The sequence below is a fragment of the Hyaena hyaena genome, unplaced genomic scaffold, assembly GCF_003009895.1.
Source record: "Hyaena hyaena isolate Hyena2069 unplaced genomic scaffold, ASM300989v1 scaffold_312, whole genome shotgun sequence".
In the NCBI taxonomy this organism is placed as follows: domain Eukaryota; kingdom Metazoa; phylum Chordata; class Mammalia; order Carnivora; family Hyaenidae; genus Hyaena; species Hyaena hyaena.
Genome location: NW_024080943.1, coordinates 1,025,891 through 1,053,248, shown reverse-complemented (window position 1 = coordinate 1,053,248; position 27,358 = coordinate 1,025,891). Strand labels below are relative to the sequence as shown.

Sequence of the window (27,358 nt, the reverse complement as noted above, 5' to 3'; positions counted from 1 at the left end):
CTCCCCGGCCACCTCCTCGGTCCAAGCCAATATCATCCCTCCTGGGCTGCTGCGACAGCCTTCCCTCACTCTCCCTTGAAATCCATTCTGAGCAACCAGAGTGCCCTTAAAGTCAGAACGCTTCACCATTGGTGGATTGTGACAATAGCCACCAGTTCTCCTCCATTCATTCCCGTGTGCATGCAGCTTTGCTGCTTCTGCAACAAGAGGCAGAGTCTTCACCCCTTTAATTGAGACTTGCTTTAACCAACAGAGTTCTTCTAGTAAATTCCACACAAATAGAAGCTGGAAAAGTATTTGTGCACTGAGCTCCCTCACTGCTCTCAGAAATGCTATGGTCACCACCATACGAATGAGCCTGGGTTAGCCTGCTGGGCAATGAGCAACATGTAGCCCACTTACTCCCATTGGCCCTGCTGATAGTAAGCCAGCCACCAGCCATGCCAGGGAGGTCACTGACTGCCAGCTGGCCACAAATACCTGAGTGATGCCACCACCAGCATGCGGAACAGAGACAAGCCATCCCAGCTGACTCCAGCCCAAAGTGCCAAGGCACAAATCATGAACAAATAAAAGGTTCTTTTAAGTCACTCAGATTTAGAGTTTATTTGTTATGCAGCAAAAGCTAACTGATACAATCCCTTTCTCAAAATCCTCCAAGGATTTCCCATTGGATGGATTTGTATATACTGTAAAATCTAAATTCTAACATAAATCAAATATAAATATGAGTTCATCCTCAATTCTAAATATAGGCTCATGATCTTGGCTCTCTCCAACCTCACTTATGCCACTCTCTCCATTACTCACCACACAGTAGCCAGGTACTGGAGAGTTCCCAGCTATCCCCCCACCCCAACCATGGTGTCCCCTTAGTGTGGGACACACCTGTCCTGGTTCTTTATTAGGTTCTCCATATCCTTCCAGTCTTATTTGAAATGTCACCTCTTCAGAGAAGCTTTATCAGATTCACCCTGCTCTTTTCACTATCAATCGTAACACTTACCACTGTTTACAATTCTGTTTTTACTGATGGGATTATTTGACTAAGGTCTGTCTTTTCCATAAGACGGTAAACTCCACAAGAGCAAGAACGTCAATTTTATCCCCAGGAACTGGCACACAGTAGGTGTTCAAGAAATATTACAATAAGTGAATGAAAAGAATGGTAATAGTAATTATTTTTGAAACTGCTATTTCTAGAACATTTTGCCTTTGGCTAGGCACTGTAGAGAGTGATCAGCACTCATTATCTTTATGAACCCTCACAACTTCCCTGTGAGTTAGATTCTATTATTACCCACATTTTGTAGATAAGCCCAGAGAAGTGAAGTGAATTCCATAAGGTCACAGAACTAGGAGGGAGCTGGTCAAGAACCCACATCAGTGTCATCTGGCTTCATGCTAGGGGACTTAGCTGTGACATTATAATGTCTCCCAACCCTGGGCTCTGCCTCTCAAAGGGACAAGTGGAGGGCATGAGCGTTCCCCCAGGGATGCCCCAGTGGGTGAATGAGTGAGAGACCATGTGGGCCCAGCCACCTCCCGGACCTTTGCTGCCTCCCCCAGCCATGGAGGGGGACAGGACTGTCCAACATCCCCATCTGGAACAGCCCCAGTCATCTTGCCATGGAGCAGTACAATGCTGCCTCCTCTTGGAAGAGCTCAGGACAAAAACAGAGACCGGGGTCAGGAGGCTTCCAATCTAGGGATCACGTGAGGAATGAGCATCCACAGCTGTTCTCCAGGACCATCAGCCCTGCCCTCCCTTTAGGTCACATTCTGTGTCTCCCTCGGTCGTACCAGCAGCTAATATTTGTGGATATTTCCATACCGTGTGTCAGGCCAGGTATTTATTCCCTTTCATGCACTTTCTCATTGAGCCATCCAACAGCCTTGTAAATAGGCTTTCATTTTATCACAGAAGAAGTGGTAGAGCTAGAGCTTAAAAAACTCAGACTCTGGGAGCCAGAGTTTGTATCTAGGCTCCCCCATTTCTATCTGTGTGACCTTGGGAAGGTTACTGAACTTTTCTATGCCTTAGTTTCTTCACCTGTTTCTTCATCTTAGTTACTCATATTACTTACCTCCTAGAGTTACTATGGGGATTAAATGAATTGAACTATGTGAAACAGAATAGTGCCCGACACACAGTAAGTGTTGTTAAAGATAAAAGCAGTATGGGCTGAATGGTGTCCTTCCAAAATTCATATGTTGAAGCCCTAATCCCCAGCATCTCAGAATGTGACTATATTTGGAGAAAGGGCCTTCAAAGGGGTAAATAAGTTAAAATGATGCCATCAGGGTGGGCCCTAACCAGTCTGACTGGTGTCCTTATAAGAAGAGGACATTTTGCCACACAGACATGAGGGGCATGTAAGGAAAGCCTATGTGAAGACACAGTAAGAAGGTGGCTCTCTGTAAGCCCAAGAGAGGCCTCAAAAGAATCAAACCTGCCAGCACCTTGAACTTAGACTTCCAGACTCCACAAAAGTGAGAAAATAAGTCTCTGCGGTTTAAGCCATCCAGTCTGTGGGATTTGTTATGGTAGCCAAACAAATTAACTGATAAATGTATAAGATGTGCCTGAGAATTAAGGTTGACCAGTGAGAGAATGGCAGAGCTTGGACTCTGTCTGACCCCAAAGACAGTCTTAGAAACACTATGCCTTCTGGCCTCTGAGCACTCTTCTGTAAAGGCTCCCCTAAGCACCTTCCCGGACAGAAAGGAGAAAATCCCTTCTTGAGTGTGTATATTAGTTTCATTACTAAGTCTTGCCATGCTTTTTTCTACCGAGGATTTAGGACCCTGACTTTAGAACTCATGGCAATGTCCCTATTCAGGACTCTAGGTATCTATGCATACCTTGTGCTTGCCTCAGTTGTGAGATGCTGGAAGAGCGCTGGACCCATGAAGATGGAACCTGTTCTTGCCCTAACCATGCCATTTATGAGCAGCACGACCTTGAGCAAGTCCACATATCTCTCTGAGCCTCAGTTTTCTCAAGTGGAGAACACGCATGCTGTTAGCTGTCATGTTTAAACTAGCATGTTCCAGGCAATGTGCAGAATGCTTTTACTTTTTATAAGAGTCTAACAAGATAGCATTAAGTTGTGTTATTACCATCCCATTCTACAGATGAAGAAAATGAGGCTCCAATAGGGAAAGCAACTTGTCCAAGTCACACAGTACAGGAGGCAAAGCTGGAACCCTAACTCAAACCTGCCTGACTCTAAATCCATCTCTTTTTTTCTTTCTTTTTAAGATGTTATTTTAGGTAATCTCTACATCTAATGTGGGGCTTGAATCCTGAGATCAAGAGTTGCATGCTCTACCGACTGAACCAGCCAGGCACTCCTAAACCCATCTGTTACAACACTGCGTTCCACAGTTTTTCCATATAGATGGTGTGTGCGTGTGAAGCTGTGAGTGTAGCACTCCATGTTGCATAGGCTCCTTAAATTAGCACAGCTAAGGAGACGAGACTAACAGGCTGCTTAAAACAGAGCAAGATGAGAAGATCCAGAATCATATTTGAAGAAGAGCAGTGGCAAAGACAGCATGTGAAGGGAGAAAGGAGCAGAGTGACATGGAGACTGTACTCCTGACTGCAAGAGCTGCAGGAGCAAAAGTGTGAAGATGGGAATGAGGCTGGCACACGCAGGGTCCAGAGAGCCACTTGAGAACAGAAAGGCTCAAGTTCAGAAAGAGCCATAATGCATCCTTGAGCAGGGGAAGGCAAGATGATGTGGTGGGTCATGATCACTACCAACCACAACCACCATCATCATCTTCGTCAACCTTTATTAAGCATCTACTGTGTGTTAAGTGTTGACCTAAGCACTCTACGTGTATTATTTCATGTAACATCTCAACACCTTTCTTTGGTAGGTCTTATTATCATCCCTATTTTACAGATGAGAAGCTGAGGTCCAGGGAGGTGAAGTACCTGATCCATGATCACTTAACTACTTAAGTGGTTAAGTGGTCAAGTGGTTAGCTTAAACCTAAGTCTGTCTGACTCCATGGCCCATGGTTCTAACCACCTTGGAGGTCCTCTGAGGCCTTTGGGATAAAGGGGCTGGAACTGAACAGGGTGGTGTGGGCCGGGTGGTCTCCAGCACCCACCTACCCCAGAGCTGGCACCCACCCTCATTCTCCAGCTTCCTCTTCTCCAGCTCCGCCTCTATCTGGTCCAGCACCATGGCCAGCTCCCCGAGGATCTTCTTCAGGTAGCTCACATCATCGTGCTCCAGGATCTTGGCCTGAGGACAGGATCGGCAGGAGCCAGAGGTGACCAGGGATTGAAGGAACTTGACCCAAACGCTCTTTGGGAAACCCAGCCTCCAAATATCCCCCTCAGTGTAGAGGGTGCCCCACTGTTACAAAGTACCCTCATCTGGTGCTCACAGTGCCCCTTGAGCTCAGTTGCCCCGGCCAGACCTCTTTCACAGGACTGGCACTCTCATACACAGACTGATGTAAGGATTGGTTGATAACAACTCATTGCTGCCCCTTCTCCTGAGAACTGCTCTCAGCCAAAGAAAAGCTGCCTGGAGATATTTGGGTGGTTATCTCCCACCCCTCAAGCCCCTGCCAGGCAATCTGTAACCACTGACTGACTGATACAGGGGTATAAAAGGCTTGCCCCTTGCTTCAGGGTGGATTGACTTTGTGGGACCACTCATGCTGCAGAGGTCCCTGTGGGATCAGGTGAACTTGGCCCCTTCCTCTTTCCTATCCCTCTCACTCTTACAGGGTCCTCCTCAGAACATTCCCTCAAGGCCACTGTTATCCAAGAACCTCTGTCCTATGCTCTGCTCTTAGACACACAACCTAAGACATGAGGAGGCTGTGGCTCTAGGGGGACAGTGGCTTGCCCAAGGTCAAGTAGCCAATAAATGACAGAGGAGACAGAATGGAAAAACAAACCAGTGTAGTTTTCATTTCATGTCATTAGCTGATCCCCTACTTCGAACCCGCCTCTTCCCTTTGTTCTTTTCCATGGAAAAGATGGTGGGGAATGGAACTGAGCAGGCCTGGAAGCACTCACCATGAGCTTCTTCTGTTTGGAAAGGTAGGGCTCAGAGAGCTGGGGCTCCTCTTCATGGTCCAATTTCATGAGGTCTGTAGTGGCATTGGCTAAATGTCCTGGGGAGAGAATAAGAAAGGTCCCATCTTTCTGATAGCTGGTGCCACCCCCAACCCTTCTTCCACAGTCTTGCGAGTAGTTTCCATTCAAACATTGGTCTGGAAAGTAGCAAAATGGACAGCCAACGCTTAGTAGGCACAGCAGGCTGCAACACAGAGATGGATGAGATGCCAGCCATCCTGTCCTAAGCTCAGGCTAGTGGGAGAGACAGACACACAAAGGACTCTCTAGGATACAGTACGATCAATCTGTAATAAAGGGCAAACAGAATGCTGTGGGATAGAGGGCCACCTGCCTGGGGCACAAGGCATCAAGAAACCCAACTGAGGAGACTACTTGGCAATGAGTGGGAGCTTGCCAGAAATGGGTAGGTTATAAACCTGGACAGACTCATGCTTCAGTGCATGTTTTCCCCACCCTTTCTTGCAGTAAGAAAATGGGGTCGGAGAGGCTAAATATCCCATGCTAGTAAATGATAAGCAGGATAAGATCCTGGGGTCTGTTCTGTGATTGGGGTGGGGCTTCTCCAGAATTCTTGTCCAATAAGTCTGGGGTGTGGTGGGTCAGGTGGGCAGTGGTGCCCCAGTCCTTCCTGGTCCTTTCTCTTGGACCCCAACTCCACTTAGACATCCCTTAGGCTCCTTGAACCTCGTCCAACAGATACCACCTTCCCTGCTCCCCTGCTCCTCGTCTGCATTCTCCCTTAACTGCAGCACCCCTCTTCCACACTAAGTTAAGCCAGAGGCCTGGGGGTTACCCTCAATTTCTCCTTCTACTCCTCCCCGCACCAAATTAGTTCCAGGTCCTGTTGATTCCTCCTTCTTATTCTTTCCCATACTTAACATCTCCCTTTCAGCCCTCTGACTCCCTTAGTTCAGACTGGATGATTCTGACCCAGCCCCAGTCACTGGCATTCTCTCCACTCTGTGCCCTTCTTCCCACTTACGCCAAAGAAGTCTTCCTCAAACACGCACTTGTCCATGCCATTCCCTGCTTAAAACCTATCTCTCGCTCCCTTTAGATAACCTCCAAACTCTTCAATGTGTCTTATAAGACCAGCAGGATCTCTCTTCTCTCTTCTCACCAACTCTAGCTGTCCCTGTCCCCAGGAGGTAACATTTCAGTCACTCCAGATGCTTGGCCTGAATGTGCCAGACCATTCCAAACCTCTGGGCCTCTGCTCATACTACTTCTATCATCTGGAATAGCTTTCTCCTGTATTCCTGAAAATCCGCTTCTAGATCCAGCACAAGATCACCTCCTCCAAAAAGCCCATCCTGATCCTTTAAGAGGTCTGACCATTCAATGCCTTTGTCCTCCAGTGTCCATTGCACAGATTTCTGCCAAAAAGTGCAAATATAGTAATCAGAGATGCCATTGTACCAATCCATTCACATTTGCAATCTCTGTGAAAAGTGCCCCCTGGACTTGTGCAGTGCATACCCTGTACTGCTAGCCATGGAGATTTTGATGTACTTCTCTCTGGATGTATATGTTTCCCACTAGAATTTGAGTTTCTGGATACCAGTGGCTATGTTAGATTCATCTCTGTTTCCTTAAAACACAGGCCTCGCAAACAAGAACTTAGTGGGGCGCCTGGGTGGCTTAGTCAGTTAAGCATCCGACTTTTGCTTAGGTCATGATCTCACAGTTCGTGGGTTCGAGCCCCACGTCAGGCTCTGTGCTGACTGCCAGCTCGGAGCCTGGAGTCTATTTCAGAGTCTGTGTCTCCCCCTCTCTCTGACCCTCCCCTGCTCATGCTGTCTCTCTCTCTCTCTCTCCTAGAAATAAATAAAAAATTAAAAAAAAAAAGAACAAGAACTTAGTGTGTGTTGAATGAATGAATAGAATAGAATAGAATAGAACAGAACAGAACAGAACAGAACAGAACAGAACAGAATAGAATAGAATAGAATAGAATAGAATAGAATAGAATAGAATAGAATGAATAAAATGAGTGAGTGAGTGACTGCAGGTATTCAGCTACTTCTCTGATGTCTCACTATCCACCACCCCATCTCCTGGCCTGATATAAAACCCAGTAAACACACTCCCAGACCTTCCAGCTTTGGGGCTATATTAAGTCTCATTGATATTTTGTGAATGTGAAGGTCAAGTATAGCATTTTCTCTCTTGCTAGTCACCCAGAGCTGCACACGCAGCTCTCTTTAGACTCCAGGAGGGCAACCCAAGCCAAGGAAAGACCTTGGACTGATTGGAGGGGTCACTGCAGGATGACTTCTGCATCCTGTTTGATCTCTCTTTTCTTCCAGCTGGGCTCGGGCCCTGAGCTCTTCTCTCTCCTCAAAGGTGGAGCAGGCTGGGCCTTCTCTGGACCCCTCACTGCCTTCTAGGCTCCTTTAAATGACTCAGGGCTGAATGAGGAAGTGCCTCCAGCCCCTAGAAGCATTTAGGGACTGTCTCCATCCAGTCCAGGCCGTCATCATTGCTCACCTAGATGAATGACAGCCAGGACCTACTAACTCAGTTGATGGAACTTTGTAAAATGTACATCAGATCACGTCACTGTGCATCCCTGTCTCTCCATGCTCTTTAGACAAAATTCCAATTCTGTCAGACCTGCTCCCCAGACTCGCAGCATGGCCACTCATACCTGCCTTGGACTACACTTCATCCACATTGAACTTCCTTCAGTTCTCCGAACACACCACAACCTCTCTTACCTCTGAACCTGAAAGGGTTCTCCCTCCCCTTCTACCTCCTGGTCATCCTTGGACATTGCTGCATTTCAGAAGCCCTCCAGGCCCCCAGAGGCTGCGATGGGCATCTTACAATAGCCTCCATGCTTCCTTTACCATGACACTGATTGGTTCTAGGTTAAATATTTTTTTAAGCAATTAAGTTTTGAACAGGTTATACATGCATACTTGTTTAAAAATTCAAATAGTAAAGAATGTACAGTGAAAAGTCAATCTCTCTCCTCCCAGTCTGTGGTCTCTTAGTTCTGCTCCCTGAAACCAAACCCTATTGGCAACTTCTTATGTATCTTTGTGTTTGCAAGCATCTGGGTATCCATTTAGCCCCCTTTTAAATATAGTGATAATAGCACACTAGATGCATTTGTTTTGTCCTTCACTTTATTCTTTTATTTACTAATATATCTTAGGGAGTATCCCTTATACTCATTTTTTTAAAACAGCTGTACAGTATTCTATTATGTGGGAATACTAGAATTTATTTGCCCACTTCCCAATTTATGCACAGCTGGGTTATTTCTAACTTCTTGCTATTACCACCTATGCTGCCATGGTGATTCCTGGTGCACACATACTAGTCTAACTGCCGGATAGTCCCCATGGTGTGGGCCCTTTTGTGTTGGCTATAGAGTGCCAGACTGTCCTCCTGAGAAGTTGTCCAAATGTATTTGGTCCCACCCTGCAATTACCTGGCCACTTGTCTTTCTGCTTCCCTGTGAAAGAACTGTGACCCTGGGATGGTAGAAGCTGTGCCTGTCCCTATCGGTCCCCAGACCCTGCTGAGTGCCTGGGTCGTAGGAGACCTCATCAATGTTGACTGATGGAGACAAGACGATATTGATAGATTCTGGGTCTTGTCTCTAACGGGACAAGATCAAGTTCCACAGCCTGCCCCTTCCTACTTTTAAACAACAGCTCACTCATTTGAGAGGGAGGAAGTGGCCATTAACTAAGCACCTAGTATCTACTTAGAGTCATCACACTTCATCTGTCTATAGGACCCCAAGGTGTCTGCACAGGGCTTGGATCAAAGTCTGTAAACAGCTGTTGGTGGATAATCTGATTTAATCTAACCCCCATTTCCCAAGTGTTAGAAACAAAAAGATGAACCAGGCTATGGCACTTCCAGACTAGCAGCTAGGACAGGACATGGGCGATGCTTGAATCAGAAACCAGAGACCCCCCAGGGGCCCTGCATATCTGGGCAGCCTTCCTTGGTGACACCAAGCCTGTCACTCAGTGCCTTGGGTCACCAGCCACAGTCCTGACCTCCCGGGGCCCTGACCCCAGGTGGCTGGGGCCCGGACTCCTCCAGTACAAAGGTGCTCCAGCTCTGCACGGACAGGACAGGCCTCTGGGAGTGCAGACAGCCCCACAGCCTCTGTCTGCGACGGCAGGACGAGAAGAGGGGGAGGAGAGGGGAATGACGTGGCTGAGAGGAAGAGACACTTCGGTTTGAAAGTGGTAAATGAGACGGAAGGCCAGGGAGAGTGGTGGAGAGACGGCAAGCGGGAGGGAGGAAGGGAGAGAGACAGGGGACCCAGCACAAGACACCCAGGGCAAGGGCCAGAGAGATGAACAGAGACAGAGAGAAAGGGGTGGAGAGAGAGGCAGAGACGGGGAGAGGGAGACCAGGAGGGCTAAGTGGAGGGGGGAGTAAGAGACACAGAGTGTGGAGAAGAGGGGGGAGGGGAGGCTTCCGTCCAGGGGTCACCCGTAGCACTCACTGCGGATCTCGGCCGTGGCGTACTTGGGGATCATGGAGTCCGTGGTGAGCTCGGGGTGTAGGATGCAGCCGTGCGTGTAGGCGTCCATGGGCAGCGCATCCAGCAGCTCTCGGTACTGCAGCACCCTCGCGTGCTGGGGGCTGCCCGCCTCTGGCATCAGGGCCACCACGTGCTCTGTAGGGCACAGCCAGGGCTGGGCTGGGGGGCGGCGGCTCCTGCCCCGACCCCCTCCCCCTCTGATGCGGGCAGGCCGGGCTCTGGCACCCGGTCCTGGAGCCCCGGCGTCCTGGAACCCCATCGTCATGGCGCACAGGGATCACCCCTTTCCCCAGGCTCTTGAGATAAACTCTCCCCCTGGGTCCTGCCTGCTTAGCTCACCTCCCTGGAGTCCCGCCAAGGGGTGGGGCTTGCTGCCCCAGGGGTCTAGGCCCAGTGTGGCCAGGCTTCAAGAGAAGCCAGAAACCTGGATGTTTAAAACTGAACTCTCCTTAACTCTTAATTGTTGGCAACGAATTCGTATTCTTTCTCCACAGAGCATGTCTGGGCTCTGACCGCCTCTCAGCTGTGGTTTGCAGCACCTGTTGCAGGCAGTGGGCTTCTGAACCTGAGGAAGGCCGGAGGGCGGGAGAGGACATAGCATCCTGTGGCGGTCCAGGGTGTCTGGGCCCTGCTCACATCTGCAGTGTTCCGGGGTACCTGGGCCAGGTCTATGGGGCTCCCAGGGAGTCCATGGCCCGAACTATGCTTATAGGAATTCACGGGGCTGGGCCCTGCCTGTGCCCTGGCATCCCCAGAAGCCCTGGGCCCCCCCTGGTGACTAGGAGGGCCTGGGTCCGTCAGGCTCCTGCCTGGGGGCTCCGGGGGCCCGTGGCTGTGCTTCTGGCTCCAGCGCTCCTGGGGAGGGAGGCTGTAGCCCCCTTCGCCTAGGGCCGTGTCTGGGCCAGCCCTTTCCCGGGAGCACTGGGGAGAGGGTTTGTGGCGTTCCAAGGATCGTGGCCATGACTGTGAGCCCATGGTTCCTGGGCGGGGGTGGGGTGGAGTGGAGGGGGATATGAGCCCTGCCTGCCTTCCCGCTGTTCCTTTTGGGGGAGACTGGGCCTTGTCCACAGCCCCGGTGGGCTTCCTCAGGCTCCCCAAGGTCCTGCGGGGGTCCTGGGGTCTGTGGCTGCGCCCCTGGCGGGTGTGGCCGCCATACCTCCCGTGAAGGTCCGCTCCACGTAGTCGATGATCTGGTCGTAGTCACTGATGATGTTGTCCCGGTGGATGATGACGGGCACCTCCTCCCCCAGGTTGAGCCGCATGAACCACGGCTCCTTGTGCTCGCTCTGCGGCAGGCTCACGTCCCGCTCCTCACACGCCAGGCCCTTCTCAGCAATCACCAGCCGCACCTGCAGGCGCCAGGGTCAGAGCAGGGAAGGCGGGAAGACACACGGGGGACACTCTGCCCGGGGGGGCGGGGCATGCGGGGAGGGAGGTCAGAGGTCACACACAGGAGGGGACACTGTTGCTTCCAGCTCATTCTTGGGCAGGTGGACTCTCCCAGGGCCCTGGCGCCTCTTGGGGCACAGGACAGTGCTTCCTGATGGTTATGGGACTGGGATTCATAGCTGGACATGCCTGGGATAGGATTCCTGGCTCTGCTGTGTGTGTTTGGGCAGATTCCTTAAACTTCCTGAGCCTCAGTTTCCTTATTTGCAAAATGGAAGTATTAGTAGTACCATCCCCATGTCTGGCACATAGATGGCACTCAAGTCATGCTTTCACTATCATGACTGGACACTCAGCCTGGCCTCCAGGGGGTAGATCTGGCCAGGAAATTCATAGGAATTCTTATCATCAACATAATCAATAGCTATATTTCTCAAATTATTTGGGAAACAAAGCAACATGGAAAATAATTTGCCAACATCAGCTGAGCCTTTTATTGCCCCCAGATGCTTTCCCATCTGGTTGTTGTTTGCAATAGCTTCCCAAAAGAGTCAGAATTGATACTATCTCCCTGCTTTTCTTGATGAGAAAACCAAAGCCCAGAGAGGGCGAGTAACTTACCCAAAGTCACACAGCAATTTAGCAGCAGACCTGAAACTGGACGCAGTGAGGCCTGACTCCTGTGGGCACCTTCATGGAGTCCTGGGCCTGCCCCTCCTTAGTCTTTCCCTATGTCTCTAGGGGGCCCCAGACAAACATGTTAGCTGGTAGAAGTTAGTGGAGAGCCTTCAATCTGGGGTCTGCTCCTGACCCAGCCCAACACTTCTGAGCTGGAAGACAACTAGAGATCACCTGGTCCAACTGCCCCCTGCTTGTGGACTGAGACTCAGAAAGATGATTTGTCCAAATTCCCCAGAAAAAAGATGGCAAGTGACTCTACCAATGGCTCCAGCACAGGGGAAAGGGAGGGCGGCTCTGAGCCTAGCAAAAGAGGTTCTCCTTGAGCACCAGTGTCCCCCCCCACACTCGGTTGGTAGCTCCTGGGACTGGGTGTCCTCAGCCTCCCTCCCAGATACCAGGAGTTAGGCACTTAGAAGGATCAGCATGATATGTTCTGACCTTGGACTCGGTGTCAGACTGTCAGTTCAAATCCCAGCTCTAGCACCTCCTTGCTGGGTGACTTGGCTTTACATCTGTATGCCTCAGTTTCCTCATCTGTCCAATGACAGTCCCACTAGTGGTTCCTGTGGAAGGCTGCCGTGAGGATTAGATACATTACTCCCTGCAGAACAGTTCCTGGCACCCTGTAGGCATATTGTGTCTTGGCCGCTTGCATGAGATCAGGTTCTAGAAGCAGACAAATCTGGACTTAAAGCCTGGCTCTGCTGCTTATTTGCTGTGTGACCTTGGACGAGTCACTTGACTTCTCTGATCTTAGGCTCTATGAGATGAGGAATGTAATCCACTCCTTCAAGCCTGGCATGAGGTTGAGACGGGATCATATGGATAAAGTCCCAGCACGGGAGGTTAATACATGGGTTCTACTATCAGTACCACACACACACACACACACACACACACACACACACACATAGACACATACACAATACCTCACCATCATGACTGACGTCCTAGAATACTTCATGCCTGACCCTCACAGCTAACATGAACACTGCTTTCCATGTGGGGAGGGAGGGGTAATTAGCCCCCAAACCCCCAACACTCATTCCCAGATTCATTTGCTCCATTAGCCAAAAGCAGACCCTGCAGACGGGGCTGGGAGGTCACCCTGGTTCTGCCACAGCAATGCTGTTATGTGACCTTACAGCATCCCTGCCCCTTCCTGAGCCTCCTTTTAATCATGAGTAGAATAAGGGCTGGACTCTGCATTTGAGGAGCACCCTGCTGCCGGCTGTCACTACATTCAGACCACATGCAGGAGACAGTGGGAGGAATGGCTGGTTCTAGGAGAGACGGAGGAGTTGTGGCAGAGAGTGAGCACCGGGGGCGGCATCTGTTGGGTCTGGGTGTGTGACTATACGGGTGTGTGAGCCTGAAGGTGAGTAGCAACTGCGTGAATGATCAAGTGTGTGTGTGAGTGCATGTGTGTGCATATGTGTTCACGAGTGTGGGTGTGTATGGATGATTGTCTGAGTAACTGAGTATTAAAGTACTGTGGGAGCGCGTGTGCATTAGTGTGGATATGAGTGTGCATACGCACGTGTGAGTGTGTGTATGGGTAGGTGAGCATGCATGTGTATATTTGAGCTCCTGGGCAGTGCCTGAGCCCTGGAGAAGCCCCAGAACAATCAAGGCTGGAGTTTGGCCAGAGCCGAACTGCCCATTCCCTTCCTCTGGCCCATCCTGGCATCCTTAGCCCTGGGCCATCGCGCTCTGCCCAGCCATCCAGCCTCCAGGCCAAGCTGGGACCGCTGAATGGATGGAAATGGAAACCAAGGCCTCTGCCCTTGACAGGTCCGAACAGTGGGCCTTGCATCCTGGCAGGGATGCACCTGCTCCCAGGGACCACTCCCAGGCCCTGCCCGGGGACTCTAGTGAAGGTGCCAGGTGGGGGTAGTCCCTGGGGAGGGGACTATCATTAGAGATGTAACAGTTTTGCTTGGAGCTGCTTCAGGGTCAGGCCGGCAGGCGGCCAAGGAGACTTTCTCCTTTAGCGGAGCTGCAGGCCAGAACCATGTGCCATCCTGTGGGGGAGGGGAGCGTGGGAGGAAGCCAGGTCCAGGGGAAGGGCATGCAGGCACCAAGGCCATCTGCCATCTCTGCATCCTGGAGGCTGGACCGGCCTTCGGTGGTCACCACTCAGTACGAGCAGACATCAGCCACTCCTGGGCAAACCATCTTCTCCGTGGGTGCATGGAATTAGCTCACTGGTGCTTCAGAGTCGGGCACTGTCCCTCCTCACTCAGGCCCTTGTTTATGAGGTGATTGCAATGGGCCGGGTTGGAGTCTCTGCACAACCATTTAGTTGCTGTGTGACTTTGTAAAAGACACTTAAGAGTCTTTGAGCGTCAGTGTATTTATCTCAAACATTTTTTTTTAATTAATAAAGGTGAAGGAGTGGTCCACATGGGGATCTGAGGAAAAGAGTCCCAGGCAGAGGGAACAGCCAGCACAAAAGCCCTGAGGAGAAGCATGTCTGAAACACAATGAGGTGTCCAGTGCGCCTAGAACAGGGTGGGCAGGGAGATGAGAGGAGCTGAGGTCCTGCACAGGGCATTTTAATCAAGATCCCAGATTCACTTTAATTAAGATCCACGAATAAATTCAGTGGCTCCTTGAACTAAGATGGGGAAATTACATGTTTATTTTCAGTAATCTCATACTGACAGTTATCATTTCCTTCAATTATGAGTGTAGGCGACAAAGCACGGTAGTGTTCGCAGTGCCTGAAATCTTGTCACCACAAGACATCAGATCATCAGATACTTTCATCACTACACATTGCCACAGTTACACTCATCACGACTTCCACACTACCGCGATCAGTCCTGCCACCAGGATGGGTTATAGAATGGGTTAATACAGAAACATATATTATTATAGAATGAATTTGTTCTAAAAGTATGTCAATAGCTATACTTTGATTAGCTTCCCTTCTAGTAATGCTATGTGTTTACTTTATCCCATTAAAAGCGTTATTCTGACAAAGATTCACAGGCTTCCCCCCATTGACGAAGGGGGTCAGCGACCCAAGGAAGGTTAGGATCCTGCAGTAGAGCCTGAGGCCATGATAAGAATTCTGGCTCTTTTCTGGAGGGGCCAGGTGAGCCACTGCAGGCTTCTGGGAAGAATGGTGAAGTCTGCAGTTGCCACCTGTGAGCGTCTGGGGGTGGGGGTGGGGCAAATCATCAAGGGCAGAATGAACAAGGCTAGAGACCAGTGCCCAAGAGTTTGAAAGTCAAGGTCAGGGTGGGAGATAGAGATCACCCTCCACTCTCACTTCCTTCTGCCATGTCTGAGAGGGGCCTCTGGAAGACCTGTTCATTCTTCTGAGTCTTCTGACAGGACTCTGACCCGGGTCTCTCACTCCTAGGCTCAGAAGGCTGGGCCAAGTTCTCCGCATAAGCACAACCAAGGGCAGCCCTGAGAGGCTGGGGTAAGGGAAACTTGAGCCAAGCTTGTTGCAGGAAGCCAAGGACGGCTCTCAGAGGCTCGCCTTGGTGGAAGTCACAACGATATAGCTAACTTCCCAAAAGCACTTTCTCTGTGCCAGGCACTGTTCTAAGACATTTACGTGCCTTAATTTATTTAATCCTCACAAAACCCCTAATGGGTAGGTAGTAGTATCACACCCATTTTACAAAAGAGGAAACAGGCACAGAGACAGCACTAAGTTGTCCCAACTCACACAGCTCGTAAATAGCAATCTTGGTTTTTGAAAAACTGGCTGGTGTGAGGACACAATGATGCTCAAAGGGCTGGGGACACACAGAGACAGGGTAATTTTTCCTGCCTGGGGAGGGAGAAATGCAAGTTGTATCGGATTCTAGTCCATTTTCATGTTGAAAAAACTGATGACCAAAGAGGATCAGGAAATACCTGAGGCCATAAGCCAGCGAATGAGAATAGCAGCACTGGATGCTGGTGTCTTGACTCTCTGCATGTTTTTCCCTTCCCAGTCTCACCCTTCTGTCCCCTCAGCCTCCGGCCAAGGAGGAGGAGGCTGGGGGCAGAAACAGCCTCAGAAGCAAGCTAACATCTACACTTTGCATTTAGAACCTCCTTTGAACCCTGTGGCCCAAAATGGTCACTTATGATGGTGCCTGAAAGTTCACTGTTAGCGAGAAATTTTTAATGCATTGTGCTAAGTGTGTGACCATGCCATCAATCTTCACAGTCCTCCGAGGTAGGTACCGTTCCTCCTGAACATAGGAGGAAGCAGAGGCTTACAGAAGTGAAGACACATGCACAGTCACACAGTGGAAGTGGCACAGTCAGGATCTTCCCTCCTGTCTAGTAAATGTAAGTGCGCTTACTGGGCACTTTCTGTGTGCCAGGTGCTGCTCTAGGTGATTTAATGGATATATTTGCTGAATCCTCATAACAGCCCTATCCTGGAGGTGCTGTTATTATTTTCAGTTTACAGACATGATGCCTGAGGCATGAGAGGCTGAGCAACCTGCCCAGAATTACCCAGTTGGTCAGTGGCAGAGTTGAGATTGAACCCTGGGCTGTCTGGCCCGAGTCTGGGCTCTGGCTCCTCTCACAGTCCTGCTGCCCTCTGGCTCTGGAATAGTCCCCAGATGTCCCATGAAGCCACCACCATTCTTGGGGGTAGGCTATTTTCTGTTATTCATGTACCATTAAGGTCAGGCTTCTCAGATGCTCCACAAAGGGGAACTGCTCCCTGAATGCAGGCAGGGCCCTTTAGGACTGAAAGGAAGGAAACTCACCTGCTAAATTCCTACTATCTGCCAGACACTTAACATATGTCCATGTCCTCTCAAACCCCCAGGAATTCTGCAAGGTTGGATGCAAAAGTCCCTTTTGCCAGATGAGGATATTGAGGCACAAAGGGGTTAAGTGACTTGTCCAAGGTCACACAGCCAGTAAGCACTCAAGATGACAATGGAACCCAAGATCATCTGACTGCAGAGCCCATGCCCTTTCCACCAGGCTACACTGTCTCCAGACCCCACCATGGACTCTCAGGCAATGGAAAGTCCCTGTAAGGGGAGATAGGAGGATTCCCAGGCTGGCCTGGTCACAAGTGAGGTTGCAATGAGTAGTCCCATCCCCTGCATAAAGGGCCACCTCAGCCCTGAGTGCAGATTGAATAGGAAATCTTCCATGGGGGCAGGGGGAGGAGCAGAAAGTTCCCTTGGGGAATGGTAATGGAAGGATCTTCCAGGGAGAAGAGGAATCCCAGGGTCTGACAATGGGCGCACTTAGAACCCAGCAGCACACGTTGTTGGGCCCTGGCCATGGTGCTGATTTCGTGCCCCACTGACGGACAGCAGCCCGGGGTGGGAGATTGCGCCCCCTAGAGGCCCCCTAAGTGCCTGGCCCTTATCTCCAGGAAGCGGGAACCCTGATAACTCAGCACCAGGCTGGATTCCCAACTGCGACCCAGCTCAACTGGGTCTGAGAAGGGGCGGAGGGGCCCTCTGTGTCTTTAAGAGCAAAACATGGATTTTCGGGGCCGAACTGAGCTTGCCTAAGGAGATGGGTTAACTCCTTCCTTCTCAGCTCAAGGTAAGTGGGGGTGCGGGAGAGGACCAGAGACAGACCCTCCCTTCCAAGCCCCAGCCAGAGGAAGTTTCCCAGCTGGGCAGGAGCTGTGATCTGGAGGGTCTGTAGTACCCAGGACAGCAGAGCAGAGGGAGGCCCACGACCCGGCTACCGGGGCTGGAGGCTGGATCCCAGAAAGCGCTCCTCCTCCCTCCCCGCCGCAGCCGCCCCCTCCAACAGGCCGCCTTCCCAGCAGTGCCCATTCCCTTCCCCTTGCCTTTGTCTCTCTTCTCAGCCCTCCAGCAGACTAGGTCTTTCTGGGAGGGAAAGAGGCAGAATGGATGTTCCCAGAATTGGGGACTGTGCTTCTGGGGCCCAAGACAGCACCAGTCACCTCCCTGGAGAGCCGCCCAGCATCCTCCATCCTCCGGGCCCCCGAACTCCCACATCCCACCCTCCAGCCTCTCACCAGGTCCTCCGACCCCTTCTGCCTCCTGAATCCCCTCCCCCAAGCCTCCTAGCTACTGGGCGCATCCGGCCCCCCTGCTCCCTTGGGCTCTACCTTCTGAGAGCTGAAAGACTGGGTCCAGTGGTACAGAACCAGGCTCTCCTTGGGCCAATGGGCGGGGCTGGCCGCCTCGGGAGCGTCGGAGGCCTCCACCTGCTTGGCCACATCGCTCTCCAGCGCCGAGATGGGCCACCAGCTGCAGTTGGTGGGGGTCAGGTTGTTGGGGGTCGCCATGACAGCCCGGAATCAGAGGGAGGAAAGAAGGAGGCTCCGCGGCGGCGGCTCTCTCTCGCCCAGCATCACATGGCCTCGCCGAGCCTGCCCCTCTGCTTCGCTCCCTCCCTCCCCTCTCCGTGAATGTCATTACTCGCTGGGCAAGTGGGGGAGGGGCGCGGGGGATCCCAGGAGCTCCTTCCCTCTTCCTCCCCTAGGGACGCCCTTGACCCCTGCTAGAAAAGCCACCAGTCCCCTTGGTCAGTCTTCGTGGATGGGTTCGAGAAGCCACAAGGGAATGGGCCATGTCCCCCAAATAGCTCGTATCTGGCTAGCCACCTGCCATTGTTAACACATTCTGACTCTCAGTCTTCCAAGAAGCAAATACCTTAGGACAACTCGTGTTATAGAGACCCATTCCTTGTATTAATCTGTGTCTGGAAATAGCTTGTCTTTCTTTGGAGCTGTTGTTTTCTAGTATTTCTCCTGAAGGATCTCTAAGTGCAGAGGGGAACAAACTATGGAGTACCGAGCAAATACTTACATAGCACTTGCCGTGTGCTCAGGCTTTACAACCATCAATTCTTTGAGTCCTCACAATAATCCTATGAGCCTTGTTTTACAGAAGAGGAAACTGAGCAGCAGAGAAGCTAAGTGACCTTGCCCAAGGTCCCCAGCTCGTGAGCAGTGGAACTGAGATTCGAACCCAGCCTATCCGTCTCCAGTATATATGCTCTTAATGATAAGGTCATGATACTTTGATAATGATATAAACAACAGCACAGCAATCTTTTTATCAACCCAAGCACTTTACACGCATCATCTCATTCATCTGCACAATAATCACTTTTACTAGAGGAGGAAGGTGAGGCTCAGAGATGTCAAGTCATTGGTCCAAGGTCACATCTTCACCCAAGAGACTGAGGCACAACTAGAGGAGCCCAAGAAAGCCTGTATTGTCCTGCTGTCACTTAGTTTATGCTTAATATTCATGGGAGTTTCATATAAAGTTCCCTAATATATTCTTGCTTCCCTTGATATAAATATTGTTTTAACGTATTTAACACTGAACAAATAGATGCACCAGGAAGATAGGCTTCTCAGTTTGCCCTCCCTCTCTCATGTGAAGCTATCAAGCAATGCCTCCTGAGCATATCACCCTTCCAGACTAGTGAGCATGGCTCTTGAGGAATCAGTGTCCTTCCTTCTACCAGACAACAAAAGTTCTGTGGCCCGGGGTGCCTGGGGGCTCAGTCGGTTAAGCCTCTGACTGTTGGTATCAGCTCAGGTCTGATCTCAGAGCTGAGAGTTCAAGCCCTGCATTGGCCTCTGCACTGGGTGTAAAGCCTACTTACAAAACACACACACACACAAACCACACACAAAAAACCCAGTGCTGCAGTAAGATACCTTATTCATACAGATTTGTGCACATGTTTGAGTATAGTTTATATGATAAATTCCTATGAGTGGAATTTCTAGATCAAAGAATTTGTCTCTCAGGGTGCCTGGGTGGCTCAGTTGGTTAAGTGTCCAACTTCAGCTCAGGTCATGATCCCACAATTTGTGGGTTCGAGCCCCATATGGGGCTCTGTGTTGACAGCTCAGAGCCTGGAGCCTGCTTCAGATTCTGTTTCTCCCTTTCTCTCTGTCCCTTCCCCACTCACAGTCTGTCTCTCTCTCCCTTCAAGAATAAATAAAAACATTAAAAATTAAAAAAAAAAAGAATTTGTCTCTGCCCAAGTTCCCTCTGAAGAGGCTGTTCCAAATTACACTCCCCACTAAGAACCTACAAAAAGCCTCATTTCTCTGCACTTTTCCAACCCAGTGTATTGTTCAACTTTTTTTTCCTTTTTGAATCTCTGGGTAAAAAATGGTGTATCATAGTTTCTATTTTTCTCTTTTAAGTTTTTATTACAAAAAATTTCAAACATATGACATAGAAAACAAAATAGCTCAATGAACACCCATATATCCATCACCTGAATACAATCATTGGTTAGAGCTCGCCATGTTTGTTTAATTCGGGGAGGGCTTGAAGTGTTTTGAAATAAATTATAGGCATCATGATACTTCATTCATGAAACACTTCAGTAATAGATACTTTATGTCTAGCATAGGTCATTTTCTCACATAAACAACAATTAAAAAATTAATATTAACAATAAGGCCCTGATATCTAGTTCATGTTCATATTTCTTCAGTTGCAGCAGAAATGTCTTCATAGTTTGTTTGAACCAGGATCCAATCAAAGACCATGCCATGAATTCTGTTGTCACCTCTCAACTCTCTTTTTTTTGGAGAATGGTCCTCATTCCTTTTTATTTTTTTCCCCTCTGATGGTATTAACTCACGGAGAGACTGGGCCAGTTTTCCTGTAGAATGTTCCACTTGGGGTCGCTGTGCTGCCCTTTGACTTGTCATATTCTCCCTTGTATTTCCTATAAACTAGTACTTGGGTCTAAAGGGCAGACTAGATTGGGGGCAAACATTTAATCAATCCTTCATGGGTGGTGCCATGTGCTTCATTTTGCCTTGTGTCAGTAGCTCCACAATGTCTTGTTGTCCTGCTATTAATGATGCCAAGTTGGATTTGAGGTGGTGACCACCCCTCTCCATGTTAAATGCCCATTTTCCCTCTTCCCACCAGGACCTTAGGGGTATCCGGTTTCTCATCCATTGATGGTCCTTGGCTGAATCAGTTATCAGAGGCTGTAAAAAGATTTTCTACTTTTGCCTTTTTATGTGTATTTACCAGCTGGCATTCTTCCTTTGAGTTTCATTAGTCATAAGTGAAGTTGACCATCTTTTCAAATATGTCCCATCCATTTTAATTTGTCCCAGTGAAACGTCTGTGTTTCCGTGGGGAATAAAACACAATGTGATGAGTGCTGTGCTAGAGTAAGGACCAGGGCTGTGGTAGAGCCGGGGAGGGACATCTGCCTGTTCCACCTGCCAAGGAAGGCTCTCGGGAGCCAGTGGCTCTCAGTATGGGTTCTTCTGAAGCAGATCCTGAGACAAGAATGTAAGAACAAGCAGTTAATTTGGGAGAAGGAAATTCTGGGAGGCAAGTGAAAGAATGACACAGACAAGAAAGGCGGCCTGGGAAAGTATATGGCCAAGCAAGTTAGCACCATGGGCACCTGCAGCTTAATCTCACAGTGACATTCTGAGGCTGGTGGGAAGCCCATCCTGAGGAGGAAGAGAGCCAGGGTATTTACATACAAGTCCTGCCAGTTGTTGCTAGAAGGTTGTTCCCTGCAGGGAGTGTTAATTCCCCAGCCCTTCAGGCCTGCCCCGCAGTCGGCAGAGTAGGTTCTCATGTCTACAAAAAGTCCTCAGACCATAAGTGTGGGTGCTGCCAGCTGGGGGTCAGCTGGTGTGTACAGAAGTGGTGAAAGCAGGGGACACACTATCAGCATCTACTCAGGGACCTCCAAGCGGAGACTTTAAGAATGAGGAGGAATTAGCTGGGGATGGGGAAAGGGATGCATGCTCCAGGCAGAGAGAGGAGCAGGTACAAAGCCCAGATGTGAGAGCGAGGGTGGCGTGTTCCAGGGACCCATGGCTGTTCACCTGGCTTGAACTGGGGTCACAGTTGAGGCTCAGTAGTCATGCCAGGCCGGGTAAGCCACATTTAGGGGTTATCACACGATGCTAAGGGCACTGGGAAGTCACTGGAGCATCTGAATCAGGAAAGTAACATTCAGTGTGGGTGCCAGAAGTCTGAAGAAGCCTGAAATACATATACTGACAGCCCAACGTATGAATTCACACTGTAGACTAGCTGTTCCTTGTCAGTGATGGGATTACTCCTGCCCTTCTTCCATGAGAACTAGGGATGGCTCAGCTGTCAGAAGGTTGCCATTGAATGTGAACTCAGTGCACAGCAAGATGGAGAGCCTGACGGAACTTTTCACTACGGTCTACCACTGGTATTTATAATATATATGGTATTATAACAGCTTTGAGGGTTTTCCACGCGCCAGACACTGTGCTAAACACTTTTTAGTCATTATCTCAGTTGAGGTGATATTGTCACTATCTTGATAACCCAGATGGGGAAACTGATGCTCAGGTGAATGAAGTTATTAGCCCAGGTCAAGAGCTAACGTCCGAATCCATAGAAAATGGAGTTCTAAGTGTCCACACGATAGGGGATTAGAAAAATAAATTAGAATATGTCCATACCATGGAATAATTTATATCCACCAAATGAAGAAGGTTACAAGTTAAAGGTTACAATTAAAAAACAGTTTATATAAGCTACTCTAAAAATTCTATTTAGCTTAGCTTACTATAACATTTAAAATACATACCAAAAAAGTATGCACAATTCAATTTTAAAATACATAAATTATAGAAGGATAGTGAGTAAAAGTGGTTGTGTGGTGATATCACAGTGAGTGGAGATGGGCAAGAGGAGATAATGAGTGCTCCTTTTTTTTCTTTCTTAGTTGTATTTTCTGGTTTTCCTTCTATTGTGGACTGAATTGTATCCCCACAAAATCCCCATGTGACTGTGTTTGGTGATGAAGGGGGATGTTAAGGCTAACAGAGGCCATAGGAGTGGGTCCCCAATCCTTTACAAGAGCAAGAGACACCAGGGATCACTCTCTCCCCAAGCAGGCCCCAAGGGCCCTGTGAGGACACAGTGAGAAGGTGGCTGTCTACAAGCCAGAAGAGAGGCAGAATCCAACCCTACAGGGACCCTGATCTTGGACTCCAGCTTCCAGAACTGTGAGAAAGTACAGTTCTATTGTTTAAGCCACCCCTGTTGGCGGCAGTCTGAGCAGACTAATCCAGCTACAATAGAAGTACTTTCTTTATATCTTTTAAAAAGAATTTGAATTTGGGTTTGGGCTTTTTGTTTTGTTTTGTTTTGTTTTTAAAGATACTGCTTGAGGGACGCCTGGGTGGCTCAGTGGGTTAAGTGCCCGACTTCGGCTCAGGTCATGATCTCATGGTTCATGGGTTCGAGCCCCGCGTTGGGCTTTGTGCTGACAGCTAGCTCAGAGCCTGGAGCCTTCTTCAGATTCTGTATCTCCCTCTCTCTATGACCCTCCCCTGCTCACACTGTCTGTCTGTCTGTCTCTCTCTCTCTCAGAAATAAATAAAAACATAAAAAAAAAATAAAGACACTGCTTGATTTCTCCCTCACTCCTGGAGGCAAGCAGGCCTGCGAAAGGAGAAGGAATTAACATGGTCTAAGTGTCCTGTCACCGGACACTTTACAGAAATCCCATGAGAAGAGTTCGAATGTCCACATCTGACAGATGGGAACACAGAGGTTCAGGAAACATGAACTGCCTGACCCCAGTCACCATCTAGGAAGAAGCAAAGCTGGGGATGGGATGCAGGTCTAACTGATGGAACCCCAGATACACCTGAGCCCTTTTCTCTACACACCACTGCCTCCATATACAGTAGACCCTGAAAGGGCCATAGCCCTGGGCCGAGTGGAGTGGGTGGAGGTGGAGGACATCCTTTCAGCCTGTGAGGATCCCTCAGGAGATTTTGCTTCCAAGTTTTGGGCAGGATGAATGGTTCTCTTGGGAGTTAGAAGTTGCCTGAAGAAATCTGCTGTGAAAAATCCTAACAGTGGGGGTGCCTGGGTGGCTCAGGTTAAGCGTTGACTCTTGATTTTGGCTCGGGTCATGATCTCATGCTCATGGGATCAAGCCCTGAGTTGGGCTCTTAGCTGACAGCGCCGAGCCTATCTGGGATTCTTTCTCTGCCCCTCCACCACTCAAGCGCATGTGCTCTCTCTCTCTCTCTCAAAATAAACACACACACACACACACACACACACACACACACGTTTCTTCTAATAAAAAAAAAAATCCTAGGGGCGCCTGGGTGGCTTAGTCGGTTGAGCGTCCGACTTTCGCTTGGGTCATGATCTTGTGGTTCGTGGGTTTGAGCCCTGCGTCGGGCTCTGTGCTGACTGCCAGCTCGGAGCCTGGAGCCTATTTCAGAGTCTGTGTCTCACTCTCTCTCTGACCCTCCCCTGCTGGCGCGCTCTCTCTCTCTCTCTCTCCTAGAAATAAATTAAAAAAAAATATATTAAAAAAAAATCCTAACAGTGGATGCATCCAATATCTGCATCTATTACATCAGGGCCCGCTGACTCAGGAAGCTACAGGGGCCCCCAGAGGTGCCATAAGGGTGTGGTGGAGACATGGCGGCTGGAAGGGCACGTGTTCCTGGTGCATAGCTGCTTCCCGTTCCCAGCAATCCCTCCCACAGTGGGATTGCAAGCATGACTGTCAGCTACCCCAGGTTTTCAGGAACCTGGAGATCCAGATGTTCACACGAAATCTCTTCTTTTAAAATGTGTTGAGGGGCGCCTGGGTGGCTTAGTCGGTTAAGCGTCCGACTTTCGCTTAGGTCATGATCTCGTGGTTCGTGGGTTCGAGCCCTGCGTCGGGCTCTGTGCTGACTGCCAGCTCTGAGCCTGGAGCCTTTTTCAGAGTCTGTATCTCCCTCTCTCTCTGACCCTCCCCTGCTCACGCTGTCTCTCTCTCTCTCTCTCTCCTAGAAATAAATAAAAATATTTAAAAAAATGTGTTGATAAAACAAAAACAAAAACAAAAACAAAAAAACACTGGCTGGCACAGAAATACCAAACATATTTGTGGGTTGGATCTCAAAACCCTCTCATTGTCAGTCTGCAGCCTCTGTACGAGATCATTTTTGCCACAATCCTAGGGGCAGTATGTTAGTTCACATAGCATTAGCTACTGTGAGAGAGAGACCACCAAATAAATCACAGTGGCTTTACACCGTAGTTTTTCACTCACATAAGGTCCAATTAGCAGCAGGTTGGGGGAAGGGCAGAGAGTTCTGTCAACCCTCCCATGTGGCTTCCAAGACCCCCCAGGCATTGCTATCCAGTAGGCATTAATATCCAATGGGCATTAATACCCAATGGGAAGACAGTGAAGAGAGCAGAGGACTTTGTGGGAGGTTTATATGGGTGGCAGCTCTCCTCACTTATGCCTTTCTTCCATTGGCCAGAACTCAGTCATGTGTTCGCCTCACCTAAATGTGAAGGGGAGCCGGGAAATGTAGTCTCTGGCCTGGGACAGCCAGTTTCAACACAAACTGTCCTAGAGACTGGGGATGCACACTTCTGGGGGCAGTTACCCATCACTGCCCCATGCAATTATCATCACCTCCATTTTACAGATGAGGAATGAGCCTGTGACCTGTGAGAAGTCTCGAGCCAGGAGCACAGTCTTTCTGACTCCAATCCAGGGATCTTTCCTCCACCTCAGTGTTTCCCAAAGTTGCCATTTCCTAAGAGTCGCCCATGGCACTTGTTAAACATTCAAGTTCCTGAATGTTCAGGGGAACATGGAGTAACCTGTATTTTTATCAAGAATCCCAGATGATTCTTCCCTCACACTCCACAAGAGGGGCTTCCCCTCAGAATCATTTGGGGAGCTTTGCGAGGTGACGCTAACCCCTAGAAATTCTGATTCAGGGGGTCTGCAGGGAGGCGCCCTGACATTGACATTTTATAATTCTCCCAGGTGATATGCAGCTAGGGCTGGGAAACTCTGCTCCCATACCAAATTAGGCTGGTCAGTGTTTCAAACTAAAGCAGTGAGAGAGAGTGAGAGAGAGAGAGAAAGATCAGTAAGTGAGTCTCTACCCTGAGAATCAGCATTTTAAAAAACTCTTCCCATGATTCTAATGTGCTGTCTAGCTTGAGACCTTGTCAATAAATGGACCAGAAGATTGAATCCGTTTGTTTGGAGTAAGCCAAACTTTCTGTATTTTGAAAGCTCCTCCAGGGTACTATGATACCACTGCCCTAGGGTTTTGCTACTCAGAGTATCTCCTGAAGTATCAGCACACAGCTCTGGGAGCTTGGGAGAAATGCAGAATCTCAGGTTCTACCCCAGACCTCCTAATTTAACCCCCCAGGAGATTAGCACACGCATTAGTGTGGAAGGCACTACTCCAGGCACACAGGCTCTTTTTGGGAGGACAGCCAATTAGGTCCTTCAGTCGGGGCCGGCTCATCTTCTCTCTGTCCCCGTCCACCCTCCTGAAGCTGTAGGAAGTTTTCTAGTGTCACTAGCATAATCTGTCCTCAAAGGTCTGGGCCTTGATGCCCCCGCGCTGTGGCCATCTGTTCATGGACACTTTGTTTCGTATGCGCATGCGCAAGGTTTGATGCATCAACAGGGGACTTGCAGGCCTATCTTGCCAGGGAAGGACATCACAGATGCTGGGTACTGTCTTGGGGGCAGACCATGGGATTGGGTGCCTCACCTGAAGATCTAAAGCTCTTTAGATCTGTAGGTTGGAAATGAAGGCCGACTTGCTTTGTGAGGTTCTGGGACCAATCAGAGGAGCCTACAGAGAGGGAGGATGCAGTTCAATAGAGGAAAAGGTTTCAAACAAGCAGAGTTCAAATCTAGGGTAGTAAACTTCCTGTTCTCTGAGGAGGACAAACAAATGTGGAATGGTCTCCATTCAGGGGCACCTGGAGGCAGCCTCTGGATGGTACGTGAACTGGAAGGAGAACTCTCCTCCATGCAGGCCCTCGGAGGCTGGAGGCTGGGTCAAGAATTGCTTGGGAAGCAAAATGATTCAGGGTTCTTCTGTGAAGAAGAATCACACATGAAGGTAGTTTGCTTAGACACAAATGATGGTTTCTGTATGAAATAATTTCTGTGTTGATCTCTACTAGTTTGAAAGCTGGAGGTCAGTGGCTGGGCTGCCTGCAGAGCCCACAGCACCTGGCACGGATGCAGCAGCAGCTGTCCAGTAAATAAGTGTTAACTTACAAGTAAATGGCTGAAAGCGAGCATTAATCTATTTGTCTCTCATTGGTGATTTCTGTGCACTGTAGGACAATGTGGCATCCTTTTTTGCCCTTTAAAGTATCTTTGTCAGGTGTTCAATTTGTCCATTTTTCTGCTGGCTTTCTCATTAAGTGCTAATTCTTTTTCATCCAGCTTCTATCTGCATGGTATTCCTTGTAATGGCAAAACAACTCAAATATCCTAAATGGCCCACCAAAGGGGGTTGTTAAATCATTCCGGGGCTCTCTTCCCACAAAGCTCATCCAACAATCCAAGTTAAGTACCTCTTATCTGGAAGGATCCCAACAAGATGCCAACAGCATGATCTCCAAGCCAGTGTTCTCCACGAACTACTTTGTGCTTGGCTGTACCTTGTTTTGTGTGTGTGTGTGTGTGTGTGTGTATGTTTCCTGTTCTGAACATCTACTACTTTTGAATAAGAAAAACCAACCAGCAGATATTGGACTGGTTTTAAACTCTATTTTAGATCTCTCTTTTATTTTAGCCAGCTTTATCTAGTTGGCAATGTTATTATTTGAGAAAATTGCACATTGAAAAACAGAGTGAATGCTTCCAATAACCATTTAACAAGGAAGCTG

At 49.2% G+C, this 27,358-nt stretch overlaps 1 protein-coding gene across 3 annotated transcripts in view; it reads right to left on the bottom strand.

The window, feature by feature from the left end:
- GDAP1L1 (ganglioside induced differentiation associated protein 1 like 1) overlaps nt 1-27,358 on the bottom strand; it is a 46,541-nt gene that overhangs the window by 7,188 nt on the left and 11,995 nt on the right. For 2 of the 3 annotated variants that reach the window (XM_039248492.1, XM_039248493.1), the window contains exons 3-6: nt 10,792-10,984; nt 9,597-9,770; nt 5,054-5,151; nt 4,151-4,265 (exon numbers count right to left, since the gene is read on the bottom strand). In XM_039248492.1, coding sequence (XP_039104423.1) covers nt 4,151-4,265; nt 5,054-5,151; nt 9,597-9,770; nt 10,792-10,897 — 493 coding nt within the window. In that variant the 5' untranslated portion in view covers nt 10,898-10,984. Of the gene's footprint in view, nt 1-4,150; nt 4,266-5,053; nt 5,152-9,596; nt 9,771-10,791; nt 10,985-17,778; nt 18,055-27,358 lie in introns of those variants that run through there. The other variant, XM_039248491.1, reaches the window with a different exon arrangement.